General features: G+C 35.4%; 1 protein-coding gene across 1 annotated transcript in view; it reads right to left on the bottom strand.

Moving 5' to 3' along the window:
* The window catches only part of dao (down and out), a 62,512-nt gene that overhangs the window by 19,529 nt on the left and 25,526 nt on the right, over positions 1 to 17,457 (bottom strand). The window contains exons 2-5 of the mRNA XM_073966543.1: positions 9,447 to 9,687; positions 7,203 to 7,483; positions 6,015 to 7,119; positions 2,168 to 2,510 (exon numbers count right to left, since the gene is read on the bottom strand). Coding sequence (XP_073822644.1) covers positions 2,168 to 2,510; positions 6,015 to 7,119; positions 7,203 to 7,483; positions 9,447 to 9,687 — 1,970 coding nt within the window. The remainder of the gene's footprint in view (positions 1 to 2,167; positions 2,511 to 6,014; positions 7,120 to 7,202; positions 7,484 to 9,446; positions 9,688 to 17,457) is intronic.

The following is a 17,457-nucleotide window of genomic DNA, read 5'->3' as shown; positions in this document are numbered from 1 at the left end:
TTCTGAAAATACACTTCTCCTCTTCTCCCGATATTTTCCCCCGGCGCTTCGTTTTGCAAAAGTTATGCGGTAGGCTGTTCTTTGCCACTTTGTTTCCACATTATTGCCGTCTTCCAGCAAGTTGGCGCTGTGAGTAGATTAGGCCCGTGCAGTCTGTTGTGTTTGCAGCTCCTCGACATCCAGCTTCAGTCCTATGTGGGAATCGGGTGCTACTTACTACCATGTTTTATGATGCTGCCAAATCGCTCAGACTCATTTCCGTGTTACCAAAGACGTTCCCCATAAACAAAGTTAGAGAACTACTCTACTAATAATAATCATAATAACCTTTTCTTAGAAGTAAAGCTAGCAAAAGAGTAAAGGGTTGTTATTTTGCTTTTCCTTAAAAATTTGTTAAAAAAATATTACGACAATGGAAAAATTTCGAAAGTTGCAAAAACAGTGGATCATAAAATTGTTGCTAAAAAGCGTTTCGTACTCCTAAAACTAGCAAAAGTTGTCCCCAACATTAAGAGATTATAAACAAGAATGGAGCTTTCTTCACCTATGTACTTTTTGCTTCGCAAATTTGACAGAGTAGAATTTACCAGCATGTTTGCTAGCCAATCAGATGACTGAAATTTCGAACATTTTTGTTCTCGTCCTTTAAAAACAAAAATAACATATTTCAAATCAATTTTCTATAGTTTTGCCATTAAGACAAAACCTAAATTATTGTGGTTTGCGTGGGCGTTATTCAAAACAACAAAAAAATACATGTATTTCAAATTTGAAATAATTTAGGTTTTGCCTTTAACCCACTGGTCGTTTGAACGCCACAAAAAATGGTTGCAAAAATTGACGTAAAACTCTGTTTTTTTCGAGTATTTTTGTGGTTTTTTTGCATTTGTTATTGTATTGTCTGTTGTCTGTCATTTCACGCTTATAAAGCTTCATTTGACCTATGCATTTCCATGCCATTGGTCTATAACCCAAGCTATTCAAAACAAATCGACTTTTTTGTAATTTTCGACTTTTTATGAAAAATTTAAATATGCAATAAAAATTTAATCATACATGTTAGAATCATATAACGTCAGGGATTTGTTAGGATTTCTCAATCAAAAACCAAGGGATTGGCATATAAGAATACACCTATATTACCCTCCAAAGGTACTTTTAAAAGAAGGTCCGATTGCGGGAAAACTATACGTTTTAGAGAAAAAAGGCTCAAAAATATTATTTTCATAAACAATTTTAAGTTTTCAAAAAATTCTCGGCGCTAATTGGGTTAAAAAGAACAGGAACTCAATAAATATAAATTTGTAACTCCTCTTCAGGACATTGCCTGTGCCGATAGACTCTCTTGATGCAAAAGAGTCCATTACCAACTACTTCCTGTCCGCGCTGTGAGAGACTGTAGGGAAAAGGAAATGCAATAATTATGTGTATGTATTAATATTTGTAAATTTTGTTCAACATATGTACAATTTTATGAAATATGTATGTATGTATTTTACTCCGCAATTCCACATATTTTAATTGCTATTGGTAAAATTAAAATAGATTTTAATCAAATGTTTAATTGACATATTGGACAATTTACACCATCATCATCTTCACAACAAAATGTTTCTAAAATTTCACTGAATATTTTCATTTCTCGGTGTACATAGTTTTTTAAGTTGTGTTCTGTAACTACCAAGTTGTTGTGGGACACACAAGTAGGTGGTATACAAAATCAACTAGAATTGAGTACAAAGAAAACTTCTTATAAGGATTTAAAAAACGCTAGCGAATAGTTAATTAATTAATAACCTAAACTAGATTTAAATAAAACTACAAATGTAAGGAGAATTAAGGAATAAACAGAAAGAAAGACTTTATGAACTAGCGATTCTACTTGAGTTTGAGTTTGTATTGAAAATTACTTAAAAATTACTTTTGTGTTATGTTACAGTTGTAAAATACTTATGGCCAGGCTACTTAGGAGGAGTTCTTTGTACGAAGTTTAATGTAATTAATTTGTTTCAAAAACTGTTTCTGCTTTTGAGCATGTATGTATGTATATGTGTGGGTGTGTGTATGTGTGAACGTGTTTGAGTGTCTGTCTGATTTTAAATACATATAAGACAAAAATTTTTAGTTTTTTTGGCAATGAGAATTGTTTTTTTTCGCCATCACATACCTCTGTGTATTAACAAACATTGTTCGACTAATTGACGGGCCAGTGCCACCTTCAATTCATGTGTGTCCACTAGTTGCGCATCGGCCCGCTCGATAGCCGCATACAATTTACAACGTTCTTCGATGGTATCACAGTCCATTAGAGCTGCCGTAAATGTCCAAAACCATTCGAGTTTTTGCGTTTGATCACAAACCGTACAGACCAACAATTCGGAACCATTGTTTTCTGGCCGGCGATAATAGTCCGACTTCCACCATTGCAGATTACGGGTGCGTTTCAGGTTTGAAGGTGTAAAGATTTGTTTGCAGTTTGGATTATCACAGCGGTAACGATGAAATTTATGCTGAAAATTTTGGTTTTGGAAGGTCGTAATGGTTTCGGAATATGTATATGTATATATTATTTATATATAGAGATATACAGTGCTGGACATATCAATGGAAACTTTTTTCGGAAAACTAAATATAATAATTTTTTACTAAGTACATTCATTCCTTAGCCAAATATACCAGTATATTTAATTTTATGCAAACATATGGAGGTATATCTAGTTAAGGAATAAATTAATTTAGTCAAAAATTATTATATATAGTTTTCGGAAAAAAGTTTCCATTGATATGTCCAGCACTGTATATGTATATGTATGCATACTTTTTTAAATGAGAGTGATGATACAACAACCAAAAACGATAAAAAAAGGAAAAATGTCCCGAATATTATACATCAATCAATATAATGGAATGCCATGATTTAAAAAACACATATGTTTATGTGGGTATGTATGTTTTGATCTCAAATATGTTATGTAATATCCTTCACTACTACAAGGAGAAATTCATCCACATGCAGTTGGAGATTTTGGTACCCATGAAAGGCATAATGGTGGGGTTTTAAGAGTATTCTATATACTGTCAGAGGCACTGTGATGACATGTTTTGAGTATTTCTGCCATGTCAAACTCATCAAAAAGGAGTGTCTTAAGACATGCCATTTGGACACGGACTCACACACATTAGTATAAGAGAAGTCTCTCTAATCTCTTTGAGGATTTTCGAAGAAGTATTTTTATGTTTATTATAAACTGAAAAATAAATCGAATTTATCCGATTTACTGAAGTTAATTCTTGGTCAATTTACTGATAACGCCACAAGAAGCAATAGGGATGAATCCACTAATTTTCTAATTGATTTTTAGATTAATATTCGAAAATCCACCAGGCAAGCGTTGGCTTAACTTATCGTTATTTTGTAAACTTATTTTTTAAAGCCCGTAGGCGTCCGAAGACGAACTGTATTTTTATGATTATTTTGTATAAGAGGCGCACAAAGCTAATACTAAGCAAATTTGAATAGGTCACTGGGTTTGAATAGTAATTAATCGTTAGCCTTGTTCTCCACACCGTTCGAATTCGACGATCCCAAATCAATGAGCTGAGAATAAATTCAGGCGGCACTTTTTGATATGGTAATGTCTCTTTGGTGCAATAGTATGAACACTAGGGTTATTACCTTTTTACAACCTCGTATCCCTGTATGATATTTTGATGAGTTTTTACCTTGGATTATATAAATTATTAATTATAAAGTGATTCGAATAAAAAAGCTTCCGCACAAAAAGCTTTTAAGTTTTTAATTTTCCAGGACTTTCGAAATTTTTTTGAAGTCTCTGCAAGCAGATATTATAGTGGCACACGACATAACCATTTGTTTCTCAATCATTTTATCATTGTATTATTGCATATATATCATTTTATATTATATATAACTTTATTTCATATCTCATAAAAATTAAAAGTGGTTTGTGCGGGACCTTTTTCCTTACCATGGAATCATGGTAGAACAATATAAGTTAACAGCATTACCCAGCTGACTGAACTGGGCTGTAATGTTAGTGTAAAATTCCGTACGACATTTCCCATAAATACTTCTTCATATCAAGGACATGTAACCTCATCCAAGTCCGAACGACGTGTCGCACACTAAAACACCACTTACAGAGCCGGTACAACATTTGTTAATATGTGTAACATTTTGTACATTTTGAAAAAATAAAGCCTTAATAAACATGTGCCTTTTGTTTTCAAAAACAAAAGACTGAAACAGCTTCACCCTTTTCAATGAAAACCCAGCCACCCAAAGATTTTTGCAAGAATTCTACATTTTGCGAGAAATTATCAATTTAGTGGAATGATATGGAAACATTCAAATTGAAAATGTAACGAATTTTCATTGATGTTTTTTAAAATATTTAATGAAATGTGAAAAAATATTATTTTTTTTTAAATTCAAATAATTTATAGATATTTCCTTGTTTGTTTTATATACCGGTGACACTAACATTACAAACAAAAACAAATTTGTATGCGGTTGTTGTTGAGTTGTATTTGTTGTAGTATTTACTTTACCTTCTTTGTTCTACCATGAAATGGAATAAAAGTTATTTTAGTCATTAATAGGCAAAACGTCATTCTTTCGTGTAACAGGAAATATTTTTTCAGATTTTTTTTCATTTCATAGCATATTTCAAAAAAAAAAAAAAAAAAATTCAACGTGGTTTGTGTGGAAACTTTTTTTAATAATAAAATGGAATAAATGTTATTTTAGGCATTAATAGGCAAAAGTTCATTGATCCTCATTTTTTGAGAAAAAATTTCAGAAAGTCATACCCGCCTTGCACGCTGAAGGTCGGGGGTACGTCGACACGCCGTTCGGACTCGGCGATAAACAGTAGAACAATTGAGCTAATATGAACCGGTATGCACTCGTTGATATGAGAGAAGTCTCGCTTGTCCCGTCTCTCCTGGGATGTTCTAAAAATTCCCAATCCTAGTCATAGAGCCAAAATCGTGCTTTTGGATCGATTGGTGTCTGATACGAGCGCATCGTTTTATTTAAAAGAATAGGTTCTTATGTCTCCTTGCGTAGTAGTGTAGTGTATAATTAAATTTATGATCGATCACATAACTTAAATCAAAATGGATGCTTTACAAACGAAAATGAAACAAACGGTGGGAGGTTAAGGAAAGGAAACACAAATAACAAACAAAAGACAACAACAAATATCAACATAAATTAACATTCATACGCTATACAGGTATGCCATTCATCAATCAAGAACTCATAGCTAGTTTCCTCGTTAAAACATTCGATCCATAAAAAAACATCAAGAAGAGTTTAGTATATATTTAAGATATATAAGTAAGTATGTATGTATTGGAGTAGTATTAGACAATAGTAGTATAAAAATAGTAGATAGAGGTGTTATCATCACTGATCAATCAAGTAAACCATTTGAACGACAAGTAAAGCATTCGCATTTAACACATTTAGTGGTGTACACAAGTGTAGGTGTGTGTGTAATTGTATGTGTTTTGTATATTTGTGTATGTGTTGTGTAACAATAAAAATTCCAGTGTTAATTTCAAAGCACATAATTTTGTTAGTCAAATTTCCGCCACATCCAATTCCAAAAAAACAATTAAAACACAAGGAATACAAATCAAATTTCAAAGAATAAAAACTCAAAGGGATACGAATGTAATGATATAGCAATTATGTATGTATGTATGTATGTAGATACTTATGTTTTGTTTTATTTTAATATGTATTTATGTATGTATGTGACAACACCTAGAGAACACTGAGAAATACACAATAAATAACACACTAACATCATCATTATTTTTATCATTATCATCATCATTATAATCATTATTCCACCATATATAGTAAATGTGTGTATGTATGTTTATGTGATCATCTAAATCGTATTTGTGACTGACATTGACGTTCGATTGGTTTGGTTAGTTGGGATAGTTGGGTTGTTAGTTCATTGGGAAATACTTACAAAATCCTCATCGGGATATGGACGAAAACACTTTTCACATTTGCAATCAATGCCTCGTGCTGACAATTCCAATTTGCGATGGCTATACAGCGATTGTCGATAGTTCCCACTAACGAAACAGTTACAAATGCAGGCATCTGCTGGTATATCACTGGTGGCATAGGCGGTCAGCTTGCAACCGTTGATCTTGCGATAAATCATATCGGCACATGAGTGGCGGCAGTGACTCAATGTCTGGGGGAATACCGCATAGGCTACGGTCGTCACATCGCCGGCTACCAGATGCAGATAGCCGCGACGTACATGTCGCACCGTTTCCCACAGAGAGAACTCATCGTTGGGCGAGAGGACATGAGGATCGGCGGGCAGCACAAAGGATGGGCAGTGTATGAGATTTTTGTGCCGCAGCTGACAGATGTGGCGCAACAGCAAAGCCGACGCGAGCAATTCCCATTCCTGGCGTGTCAGCTTTGCTGCAGCGGGCATTGTCAGCTCAAGTAGTTCGAAGAAATCGGTATATTCGCCCAAATAGATGGCGAGTATGTGTGCGACAATAGCAAAGGAGACCATACTGGGTTTCTCCTCTTTATCTAGGTGCGATTCGAGGCGCAGCAGTGCTGAGTAGGAGGTCGACGAGGCAGCTAACGAGGTGGACGAAGAGGTGCAATTGCGTTCGGTTAATATGCTATTGAAGGCGTTCCACATTTTACTAACTGTGGGTTTTTTGCGACAGTGTGGCACCACCTGGGGCAGGCCATTGATGAGCATGCGAAAAGCGAGCTGTAACAGCCGTGGCTTTGAGAACTCAACGCCGAACTCCTCGAACAGTTCAATCTGATGTGCATAGCATTCGAGAGCATGTATGGAAGCGTGTGCCGCTCGGCACTTGCGTGAACAATAGACGGCTGTACGATTAGAGCAGAAAATGCATGGAAATGGTACGAACTGTGTGACACCGCAATGATCACAAACTCTCGCCGCCCCGCTGGGCACAAAGACGGCGGCTTCTTCCTGAAAAATGGGCGTGTTATTGGGTATATTGGTAATGGCCCTCAGATAGGCGCTTTTAGTAGTCGTTATAACATTGGTATTATCTAGCCATGCTCTGCAGAAAAAAAGAAAGTTTCATTCATTAGCAGAATTTCTTATTAGAAAATTTTCACCATAACCGTTTTTTGTAATACTTACACTTCATAGATTTTGGTACCGTTACTTATTAAGTCGTTGTCGGTTTGAACTCCCATTTCGATTTTTTCCGCTTTGAGAACTTCGCACTCATGCCAGAGTTCATGAGTGCGAGCTTCAAATGTCTCCGAGAGTTCCATGTGTAACAGCTCATGCAAATGCTGTTCGCACAAACTGAAATTACGCATTTTTAAGGCACAAGAGGCTTGACGCAGTTTAATCAATGGATGATACTCCTCCGGATAACCCAAATCCAAAGCACACAAACAGTCATCATACGCTTGCTGTATAATTGAGGAGAGAGAGAGAGAGTAAAACAAACATTAATTATTAATAATAAATTATTAGTGACAATAACACCAACAACATCGTCAACATATGAGTTTCTAGGCACCTAGTGTCACATGATGGATGAATCATGGCATCCGCAGCGATTTACAGTGTTTCAAATTAACCCCACATATTTTAAATAATTTATTAGAGTTGTAGATTTTCCACATATATTTCAGAATTATATATAAAAAGGAAAAATAAGTAATTTACAGTGGCTCAATGTAACCAAAATTATTTAAAATAAATTTTGATAAATTTACTACGAATACCACAGAAGGAATAAAGAGAAACTACTCACATAGTAAGCTAATTTTTTGGCTGAAAATGTAATGTCCCTATCAGGGATTGATATAAAAAATATTCATAATTTTCCTAATAGGTGCTACATACACCAAGTGTTCGTACATGAATCACCGTATCTATCCCAGCAAAAATTAGGGTCCGTTAGTCATTATGTAACCCATTACAAAGCAATGTAAACAAAAATAACTACTTATTTTACTCCTTACTAAGTTATGATTACGGTGGCACAGAGCGTGTGCTTCCGACTACAAATCCTAGGGTTGTGTATTCATCGCTCACCGTTGGCCGGGTACTTTTTGTTAACAACATAAAGAACAGTTGGTGGTGCACACGCAAGCACATGTATGCGTTTAAACAACCCTTAATGTTCGTATGCGTGGCATATTGTGTAACGGGTTCTGCTACAAAGCAGAAGTTCGTGTGTTCAAATCCAGCAATGAGCGAAATAAAATAAAGATATGAATTGTTCCACCTCAACTGTGAATTTTTTACCTTAAAGCTTATTTTAAAACTTCCAGTAGCTATGGAATATCTAGTTATTCTGGTAGTCATAGAAAAACTAGTAATTCAGTGAGACAAGTCCTTGTTAAAATAATGGGTTAGTAGGGGTTTCGTAAGTAGTTACGACTACCAAAAAGTGCTATAAAAACCCATTATTTAGTAAGGATTTTTTTTTTTGCTGGGATAGGCATCAATTATTATGACCAGACATCGTATGCAAAAATTTACATTTCTATTTTTAATAAAAAAATATTATTTTTTTATTTTTTTTTTAATTTAACACATTCTGCTGCCTACCCAGTAAACATACTCATTACAAAAGCCCTTCCCAACACATTATTTTAACTACCAATAGGTTGTTGTAGCAGCTTGAAACCTACGTAGAAGGATAGGTTTGATGCTGGGTTGGCAGCCGTTGGCGAAACACTATGGTTTCGGGTCAATCCGGTACGTTAGAACCCGCTGTCGTGGGATTGTACCAATAGGTAATTACTAAAAGTCGTAGCTTCTTCTTATTTAATTACTTAACTTACTTAACTTAGGTAAGGCTTTTTGTAATGAGTATTTTTGCTGGGTAATTATGAGTGACAAACGAATTCAATTGTATGATTCAAAAATTTTAGTTTCATTGGTGTGCCACTGAATGGACTTAAGTGTCACAATTATATATTTTTGTGCAATATCCTGACTACAAATTTAGATATTAAAAAGTTGAACAATAGATTTCTTTTGAGTTACTGTATTTTAGCCAAGGCCCACGGCTTGTTTGCTTGCTCACTCGCTCGCTACAATCAAATCCTGTCAAGTTTGTATGCCCATTCAGAGGAAATATTTACTCAACCCACAATTATGGAATAGAGTAATCGTTATTAATACGAATGCACGAATATGAAATAATTATATGATGTGTGCATGTGACAATAAGGCTAAAGAAGTGTGTGTGTGTGTGTGCCTTATACCAAGCCAATATAGACCGTTCGACCGACAACAACCATCATCAGCCACAACGAGTCCATATTGCTGTTCTTTTTTTCATTTTGTGGTTGCATTTAAGTTGTTTTTAATGTTGCCATTGTTGTTGTTGCTGCTGCTGTTATTGTTATTCCATACCTCATACATGCCGCAGTCATGCAATACTGTGGACCTATTTGCGTGCGCCATTGCGGCTGCTATACTGTCTTGTGATGGCGCCAAAAATATTGCTTCCGTATAGAGGTCACAAGCTTTGAGAGCATGTCTTTCTTTACGATAGGAATCATTGCCGGCTTCTCGCATCCTTCTCGATTCTTCATCCGATTTGAAATCTTCAGTTCTGGCGCGGAGTTGTTGAAACCATTCAATTACCAGAGATCTGAAATTAAAATGAAAGGGGGAGAGAATGAAACAGAATTTCCAAAATGTTCCAAAAAATATAAAAATTAAACATTTGCCAGATAATAATAACACACTCATCTGAAAAAGTGTGTGAGTCTGTATGTGTGTAACTGTGTTTGGTGTATAGAGAAACAAAGAAAGAAAACATCGTCGTATTCTGTAAGTAGGTATGTGCCATGCCATGATGTAATGCACGATGAAAAGGAGTTGAGTTGAGGTCTGTGATTCATTGTTACAAGGTAAAGGTCGTTCTAATAGAAGGAATAAAAATCTGTTCTTCGTCTTTGTTTTGGTAAAAAACACCAATTAATGTGTTGGAGTTTAAGTGCTGGAGTGGGATGCCCTACTTTCTGTTAAGTGCTTATGAATGTATTATGATAATGTTGATGGTAGTGGTGGGAACTTGAACTATGTATGTATGTGTATGAAGTGTAATTAAAACCATAAACTACTTTTGGAATTATGAAAACGGAAAAACGAATTTGAATGCTTAATGATTGTTAAACGCAATTGTTGAATTTCAAACAAACGTATAGTGAAGTCGACAGTTTAATGGCATAAACCGACCCTGTAGTACCCTGCACACCCATTCCGAGAAACCATCTAACCTGCAATCTATTTAATTAACAAAGTATGAGTTTATTGATCAAAACATATTTTGCCATCGCTGATGTCTATGTGTACATTAAAAATTCAATAGTAAACATAATAAACCAATATATGGATTTATGGGCATGGTGTACTCCTGAAGGTAAACATGCCATTTTTAGAGTTGGGCAATCTCGTTCAATTGAACGATCCGGATCACTAACTCGTATAATGGACACCGGTAATTCCTTTGACAAACTGCGTATACTTAATTTCACACGTTGGTTTTTATGATGTTACTCATTCGTCTTTGAACGAGGAAAGTGATCCGGATCGTTCAATTGAACGAGATTGCCCAACTCTAGCCATTTTAGAAAGAACACAATCTTTCAAAGTTTTTGGGTAATGAAATTGTTATTTTATGTTATGAATATTGGGTTCAGAATTTCTTGCTTCCATTTGTTAGACAACTCTACAGATGGTAAAATAGATTACTTTACTGTGCTGTTATTACTGTGTGCTATTATATGTTTCCTCTGGTATTATATTTCAGTCCGCTTCTAATTTTAGAGGAATAAAACATCCAAAGTCCAACAACAGTAATACTATTTTTTGAAGAAAAACATGACTTGTTTTCTAGAACAAAAGAAGTAAGGAAAGGTGCCGAATATGACATACGCTACACCATTGTGGACCGAATAACCTTAAATGCAGCATAGAAGAAATACCTGCAGTACATTACACTGAAGTTCTTTCCTCGACTCCTTGTTTGATAGGGATGGTAGTGGAGGGGCCAATGCTAGGTCCAACGGTGGCTCCAATATATCTTCAGAAGATTCACTATCAACAAACCCTTACCTAGAGGGTAGCTGGCAACCACAGCACTAGATGCGGATGCGATGCCTCAATCAGTCACCCAACTTTAAACAATATAAGAACTGATAATGACGAATGGTACATGGAATGTAAGAACACTCTCTGGAACATCGAGACTCAACCAAGCTCAAAACGCTTCTAATTTTGGAAATATTCGTGGTGCATACGAAACCATTAATCAAATTAGTGTTAACAATATTAGTCCTGTAGTTACAGTCAAGGGCAGGGACGTACGCAGGATTTCATTTCGGGGGGGAAGGGGCGGGGGCCCAACCTGACCAAAAATTATGAAAGTTAAAAATGTTGTGTAGCGTTACGTAAAGCTATTTTAAAGGGTTTTTAGTTGATGTTATATGCAATATTGTCACAAATGCATTCTATATATAAAGATCACAATATTTTAGAGACAAGTTTGATATTTGGAACAGAGTATAATATATTAGTCCTTGGATGGTTAGGATTTGAAATGAACCATATAGACCGCGTTCAGTATAGTCCCCATACAATAGTTTTTAACCAAAATCTTTAACAGAATTGAAGCAGTAACTAAAAATCTTTCAAATTAATATTACACATATAGGTTTACATGTTGGTGTATCCCAGAATTTTCAACCACATTAGCTTCTATTTTGAATTTTGGCTTCTAAATCCCGCAGAGAATTGCTAATATAGCTCCACGTTTTCACTTTCGAAAGATTTTCTGTAATTAGAAGCTATTAGCATATTTTTTTAAAAATATCGTCCGTAATATGGATTTTGGAAATCCTTTGGGTGGGAGAACCTCCTTGCAGAAAGTGGTAAAAATAGATACACGTTTGAATACAGGGATTGCATTCGCGAATATGTCGAAAAGAGATATACAGTGTTGAGGATTTAAACAGTTCGGTCCGAAAATAACGCATTTTCTTCTTTAAAGTACACATCCAGATATCACGCACTAACTTCAGTCCCATTAACAAGTTTTGTATTAATTTTGCCTCATTAAGTTTTCAATTGAACACATTTTTTTACCACGAGGACTGATTCTGATAAGAAGATCTATTTTAAAAACCTTTTAATGTTATTTGTATACCATTAATAAATTAATAATTTGAAAGAAATACCTTCAGAAAGAACAATAGCTCGAATCCAATCAAAAATTGTCTACGGCTCCTTTTTTCAAAACTGGATGTATATCCAGCTATTGTATAACATAACATTCTTTTATGTCATAAAACACAAAAATTTTACGATTTTACCAGAGTCCGCGAAAGCCAACTAAAAATTTCTGAATTTTTTACATTAAGAAAAAAGGAAAACATTTTTATCAGGCGATACAAACTACGACTCATAGGCGTACGATATGGGACTACGCAAAACATGGTTGTAAAATATCTCTAAAAAAGCTCGGCAAAATTTTAGCTTAGTGGTGAAAAAATAGGTTAAGTCGGAAAAAAATGCATCTGATACATTAATGTTTGTTGTTCCCACTTATTTTTATTTTAATTTTTTTGGTTGGATTTTTATGGACTCGATGACATTAGAGATGGGAAATGGGTAAATACCCAAATGGTAAAAACCCATTAAAATGGGTAAATTGGGTAGAAATGGGTACATACCCGGGTATTTACCCAAATTGTGGGTATAAACTACAGAAACTAAAATCATGAAGTTAGATGTGAAAACGCAGTGTTTTACCAAATTTTAAATGACTATGAATAAAATTACCGTTTTTGGATACCGGGCCAAGTTAAAATATGATCAATTTTGATCCACGATTTCAGCGGATAATCTTGAGATTTGCGTCCTCCTCGAAAAAGCTATAATTTTTGCATTCTTCGCTAACTATTTCGCACAAGCAACTCCAACGACCAATTTGGCGCATAAAAAGTTTAGTCCGCGTGGTTTTACCGCTTTTCTGGTATTCTTTTTGATTTTCTGTCTGACAGAAAAAACAAAATTTTGATTTCAAAAAAAAATTTTTTTACCCAAATAAACACCCAAAAAAGATATTTATTTGGTATTTACCTGGTATTTACCCAAGTTTTGGGTAAATACCGGGTAGAATCCCATCTATAGATGACATTAAAAACTTTCCAAGTACTATGCCCAAAGACTAATCACTTCTGTCGGCACAGCGGAGACAAACTTATGAAAATTCATAACTTTTGTTTTCTGGAAACCAAGTAAAAAAAGTATCAGTCGAGTTTGTGACAGAGATATACCCTCAGCCTATGTGAGTTGAGACTCTTATCTATAGACAGAATACGGGCTACGTAACCAAAATATTTTTCTAACAATTGTGTTTCAGAATTTCGTGGTCTTTTTTGGATGTAAAAACTTTTCAACAAAAATATCGAAATATTTGTGGTATATATAGCTTCACGATTGTGGGTGTTGCAAAAAGTTGCAAAAGTTTTGCACTTTTGTGCAGAAGATACCTGAAAGAATGTACATAATTTGAAAGTAATTCCTTTTGATAGTTATGGTGTCAAGCCGCAATTTTAGTTGGTCAGCGTAAGATTTAGAGCTTTTGGACCATTCCTCACTTAACATGGAAATACCCACGAAAAATAGAGTATCGCTGTAAGCAAGACCGCAAAGGGAACCATTGATCAAAATGTGGAATGGCTCCTCGAACAGCCCTTAAACTACACTCATGTTGAACTTTTATGAGGGATGTATCCGAAGATGTTGTCCCATATAGACCCTCTTGGTACTTGATATATGTATGTACGTCTGGAAGTAACTTTAGGATGTTCAACATTTCGATCAAATCGGATAATTGAAATTTTATGTGGGAGGTACATGAAGGGATATAATCCATATTCCAACCTAATCTATGTTAAGAAAAAATCGATTTCGAACTTTGCAGTCTTGTGGGTGGGGAAGTGCCCGAAGGAGGGGACCGATATGACTTTATGTTTGAAAAAAAAAAATATTGCTAGATTCAAAATTTGAACGAAATCTGTTAATCTGTTCGAGAGTTACCATGTGTTCGAACCAGAGAGACGGACAAACTTGGATAAATCGACTTTAAATTGTTTGACGCGGGTTTCGTCAAAATGTACGAATTTGCTTATAGCAGATATTAGCACTTTATGATGCACAACAATACATTTTTCTCCATTTGTTCTCCTACTATTAAGCAACAAGTTGATCTAAAATAGGAAAAAGGCAGTAAAACAAATTTCTAATTGGTTTTCGAGATATACTCCACGGAAAACCCTTGATATGTCGTCCATTTTGTCCAATAGACATTTAATTTTATGTACTTCTAAATAAAAATAAATGAGTTAAATATAAAAAAATTATTTCATTGTTTTACAAACTTTTGAGCCAGAACCAACTAATAATACCTTTTAGTGGTGTAGGGTATAAAAACTTCAAAATGACTTAAATCAAAACGTGGACCCAAGTCCACAATTTTTGGTGAAGTAGTTTTTTTGACCATCCAACATGAACCCAAAATATTAAATTAAAGCTAATTCGTTCAGAAACTGTAGCTAAAAGCTTTAACGTGCCTGAAATCGAGCGGTACCTTTCCACAATTTTTCGTGGTGAAGGTTTTTAACCAGTTTTAAGCCTAATTGCAAAATTAAATATAAATTAGGCTGAAAATGTCTATAATAACTTCAAAATACCTGAAATCGATTTGATGGAGAAGTCTTTTGACAATTGTGATCTCTAAATGCCAAATTACTTACACGTTGGGCCGAAAATATCGATAATAATAAATCGAGCGGTATGTTTATATGGGTGCTACTCCAAAACCTATGTTCATAATTTCTTGTGGAGAAGTTGTTTGACTACTTTGAACTCTAATTGCCAAATTACATTGAATTGGGCCGAGGCTATAACCAAAACGTGACCTATTACCACAATTTTTGGTAGATGCCTACTGTTATGTAGATTTATGTACACTGACGTCTTCTGAGAAATTCGAAGAACGAACAAGAGAAGACGAATTATTCTGCATCATGAGAATGCGGGCTCTCACACATCGATTCAAACCAGCGCCTGTTTGACCGGCCAAAACGTGGAATTGATGGGCCGTCCGCCCGACTGGGGATCAAATGACTTCATTTGATTCCAGTATATCAAGAAAAAAGGCGTGGTCAACGATTTTCGTCGTCAGAAGATGCTGTAAAAGCGGTTAAAACCCCATCTTTTGGATGTATCTCAATCGCAGTGTTTCAACAATTGGTTTGACCGCATGAGACTACCTAAGAAAACAATAAAACTATTCACGGTGCTCTTGAAACAATTTTAAATGGAAGGTGCTTACACCTCGGAAGTTTTTGCGGATTCTGAAACTACAATGTTTACAGATGAGAAAAATCCAAAAACAAAAAAAATCGCCGGAGCGCTTTTTAAATAAATCGCGATTTATGTTGACATTTTTAAGGGTTGTTTAGGTTTTCACGATTTTGCTTAGAAACCGCAAGTCCTATCAAAATGGGACTTAAAAAAATATTGTAGCTATGACAAGTGAGCCAAGGCTATAGTCGGGTCGGGGCCGACTATGTGATACCCTACACCACTTCCCCTGTGCATAAGCTTTTGACTGGTAAAATTCAAAATGTTAAAATTGGGATAGCTTAGCGCCTTTGCTCTGAATGTCTTCATTAATACAGGTCAATTTTATTGAAACGCGTTCAAGTGTATCGTCAGAATAACTCAAATAAAAAAATAGAAAAGTATGCCAACCATCAACCATCACATTCCGAACCCTGAATAATATCCGACCATTACCAAACTCAATATGTTTATTCCTCTGTGGGACCCCCATTAACACCCAATTTCGTAACGATCCAATCAAAATTACGACGTGTAGCGTGATTACAAAAAATTAAAAAATAGGACGTATTACCGACTATTGCTATATCTCCGTTATTTAACCACATACGCCAACATGCTTTACATCATTGTAAAGATGGGATTTTCTACTTTCATAGTCGGACTTTGCTTTTGGAAGGTCCCCAACCAATGCTGAGCTATTCGTCATTATTATTAAATTCGCAAAAATGAGAAGTTGTGTTTTAATAGCGGCTATTGCGATATCTTCATTGTTTTACCACCTACGACAACGTACGTTACATTGTTTCTACTTTCATCAGCAGGTTTTGCTTTTGATATACCCCTTATAGAAGCGGAGATATTCGCTTTGAAATAAAACGTTGACTTTTTCTCCAAAAAAGTTTTTTGCCCATTTCGACCCCTAAATATTATCCGACCATCATCAAAATAAATAGGCTTTTTCCCCTGCGGGACCCCCATCAACACCCAAAATTCGGTGACGATCCGATCAAAATTACGACCTGTAGCGTGATTTCTTTAAAAGTGGAAAAATGGGATGTATTACCGACTATTGCGATATCTCCGTTATTTGGCCACCTACGCTAACCTACTTTGCATCATTGTAAAGACAGGATTTTCTACTTTCATAGCCAGGTTTTGTTTTTGGAAAGTATCCAACAAAAGCTGTGTTATTCGTCATTAGAATTAAAATCGAATAAATGAAAAGTTGTGTTCTATTAGCGGCTATTGCGATATCTTCGTTGTTTGACCACCTACGACAACCTGCCATACATCGCTGTAAAGGTGATATTTTCTGCTTTCATTAGCAGACTTTGCCTTTAATATGCCCCTTATAGATACGGAGAGATATTCGCTTTGAAATAAAACGTTGACTTTTTCCGCAAATAAGTTTTTTGCCCATTCCGACCCCTAAATATTATCCGACCATCACCAAAATCAATAGGCTTCTTCCCCTCCGGGACCCTCATCAACATCCAAAATTTGGTGACGATCCGATCAAAATTGCGACCTGTAGCGTGATTACAAGGTTTAGATGGACAGACGGACAGACGGACGGACGGACGGACTGACGGACGGACACACATATCCAGATCGACTCAGCTCGTCGAGACATTCATTTTGGTATATATAAGTATAGACCCATACCATTATTTCGATGCGTTACAAACTTTTTGGCCAAAACCAACTTATAATACCCTCCCCACATAGTGGTGTAGGGTATAAAAATTCTCTACAAGATTGACCTCTAAGGTATTCTCGCCGGTTTTACCGTTTTTGAGATATAGAAGTTCAAATTGGGACAATTCAAATTCAATTCAATTCTGTATCGCCCCCTTATAAAACAATGTCATGACTGCAAATTCCCAACTTAAACTTATATATCTAAAAAATGGTACAACTTAGGATAAGTTACTTAAGCCAGTCTTGTAGAGAATTTTCACAGCTTTAAGATTTTCTCAGGTCCCATATCAATAAAACTTAC

Source organism: Musca autumnalis, unplaced genomic scaffold (assembly GCF_047663935.1).
Source record: "Musca autumnalis isolate F117 unplaced genomic scaffold, ASM4766393v1 scaffold_2, whole genome shotgun sequence".
In the NCBI taxonomy this organism is placed as follows: domain Eukaryota; kingdom Metazoa; phylum Arthropoda; class Insecta; order Diptera; family Muscidae; genus Musca; species Musca autumnalis.
Note: the sequence above shows the minus strand (reverse complement) of the source record. Positions and strands in the feature narration are given on the sequence as shown.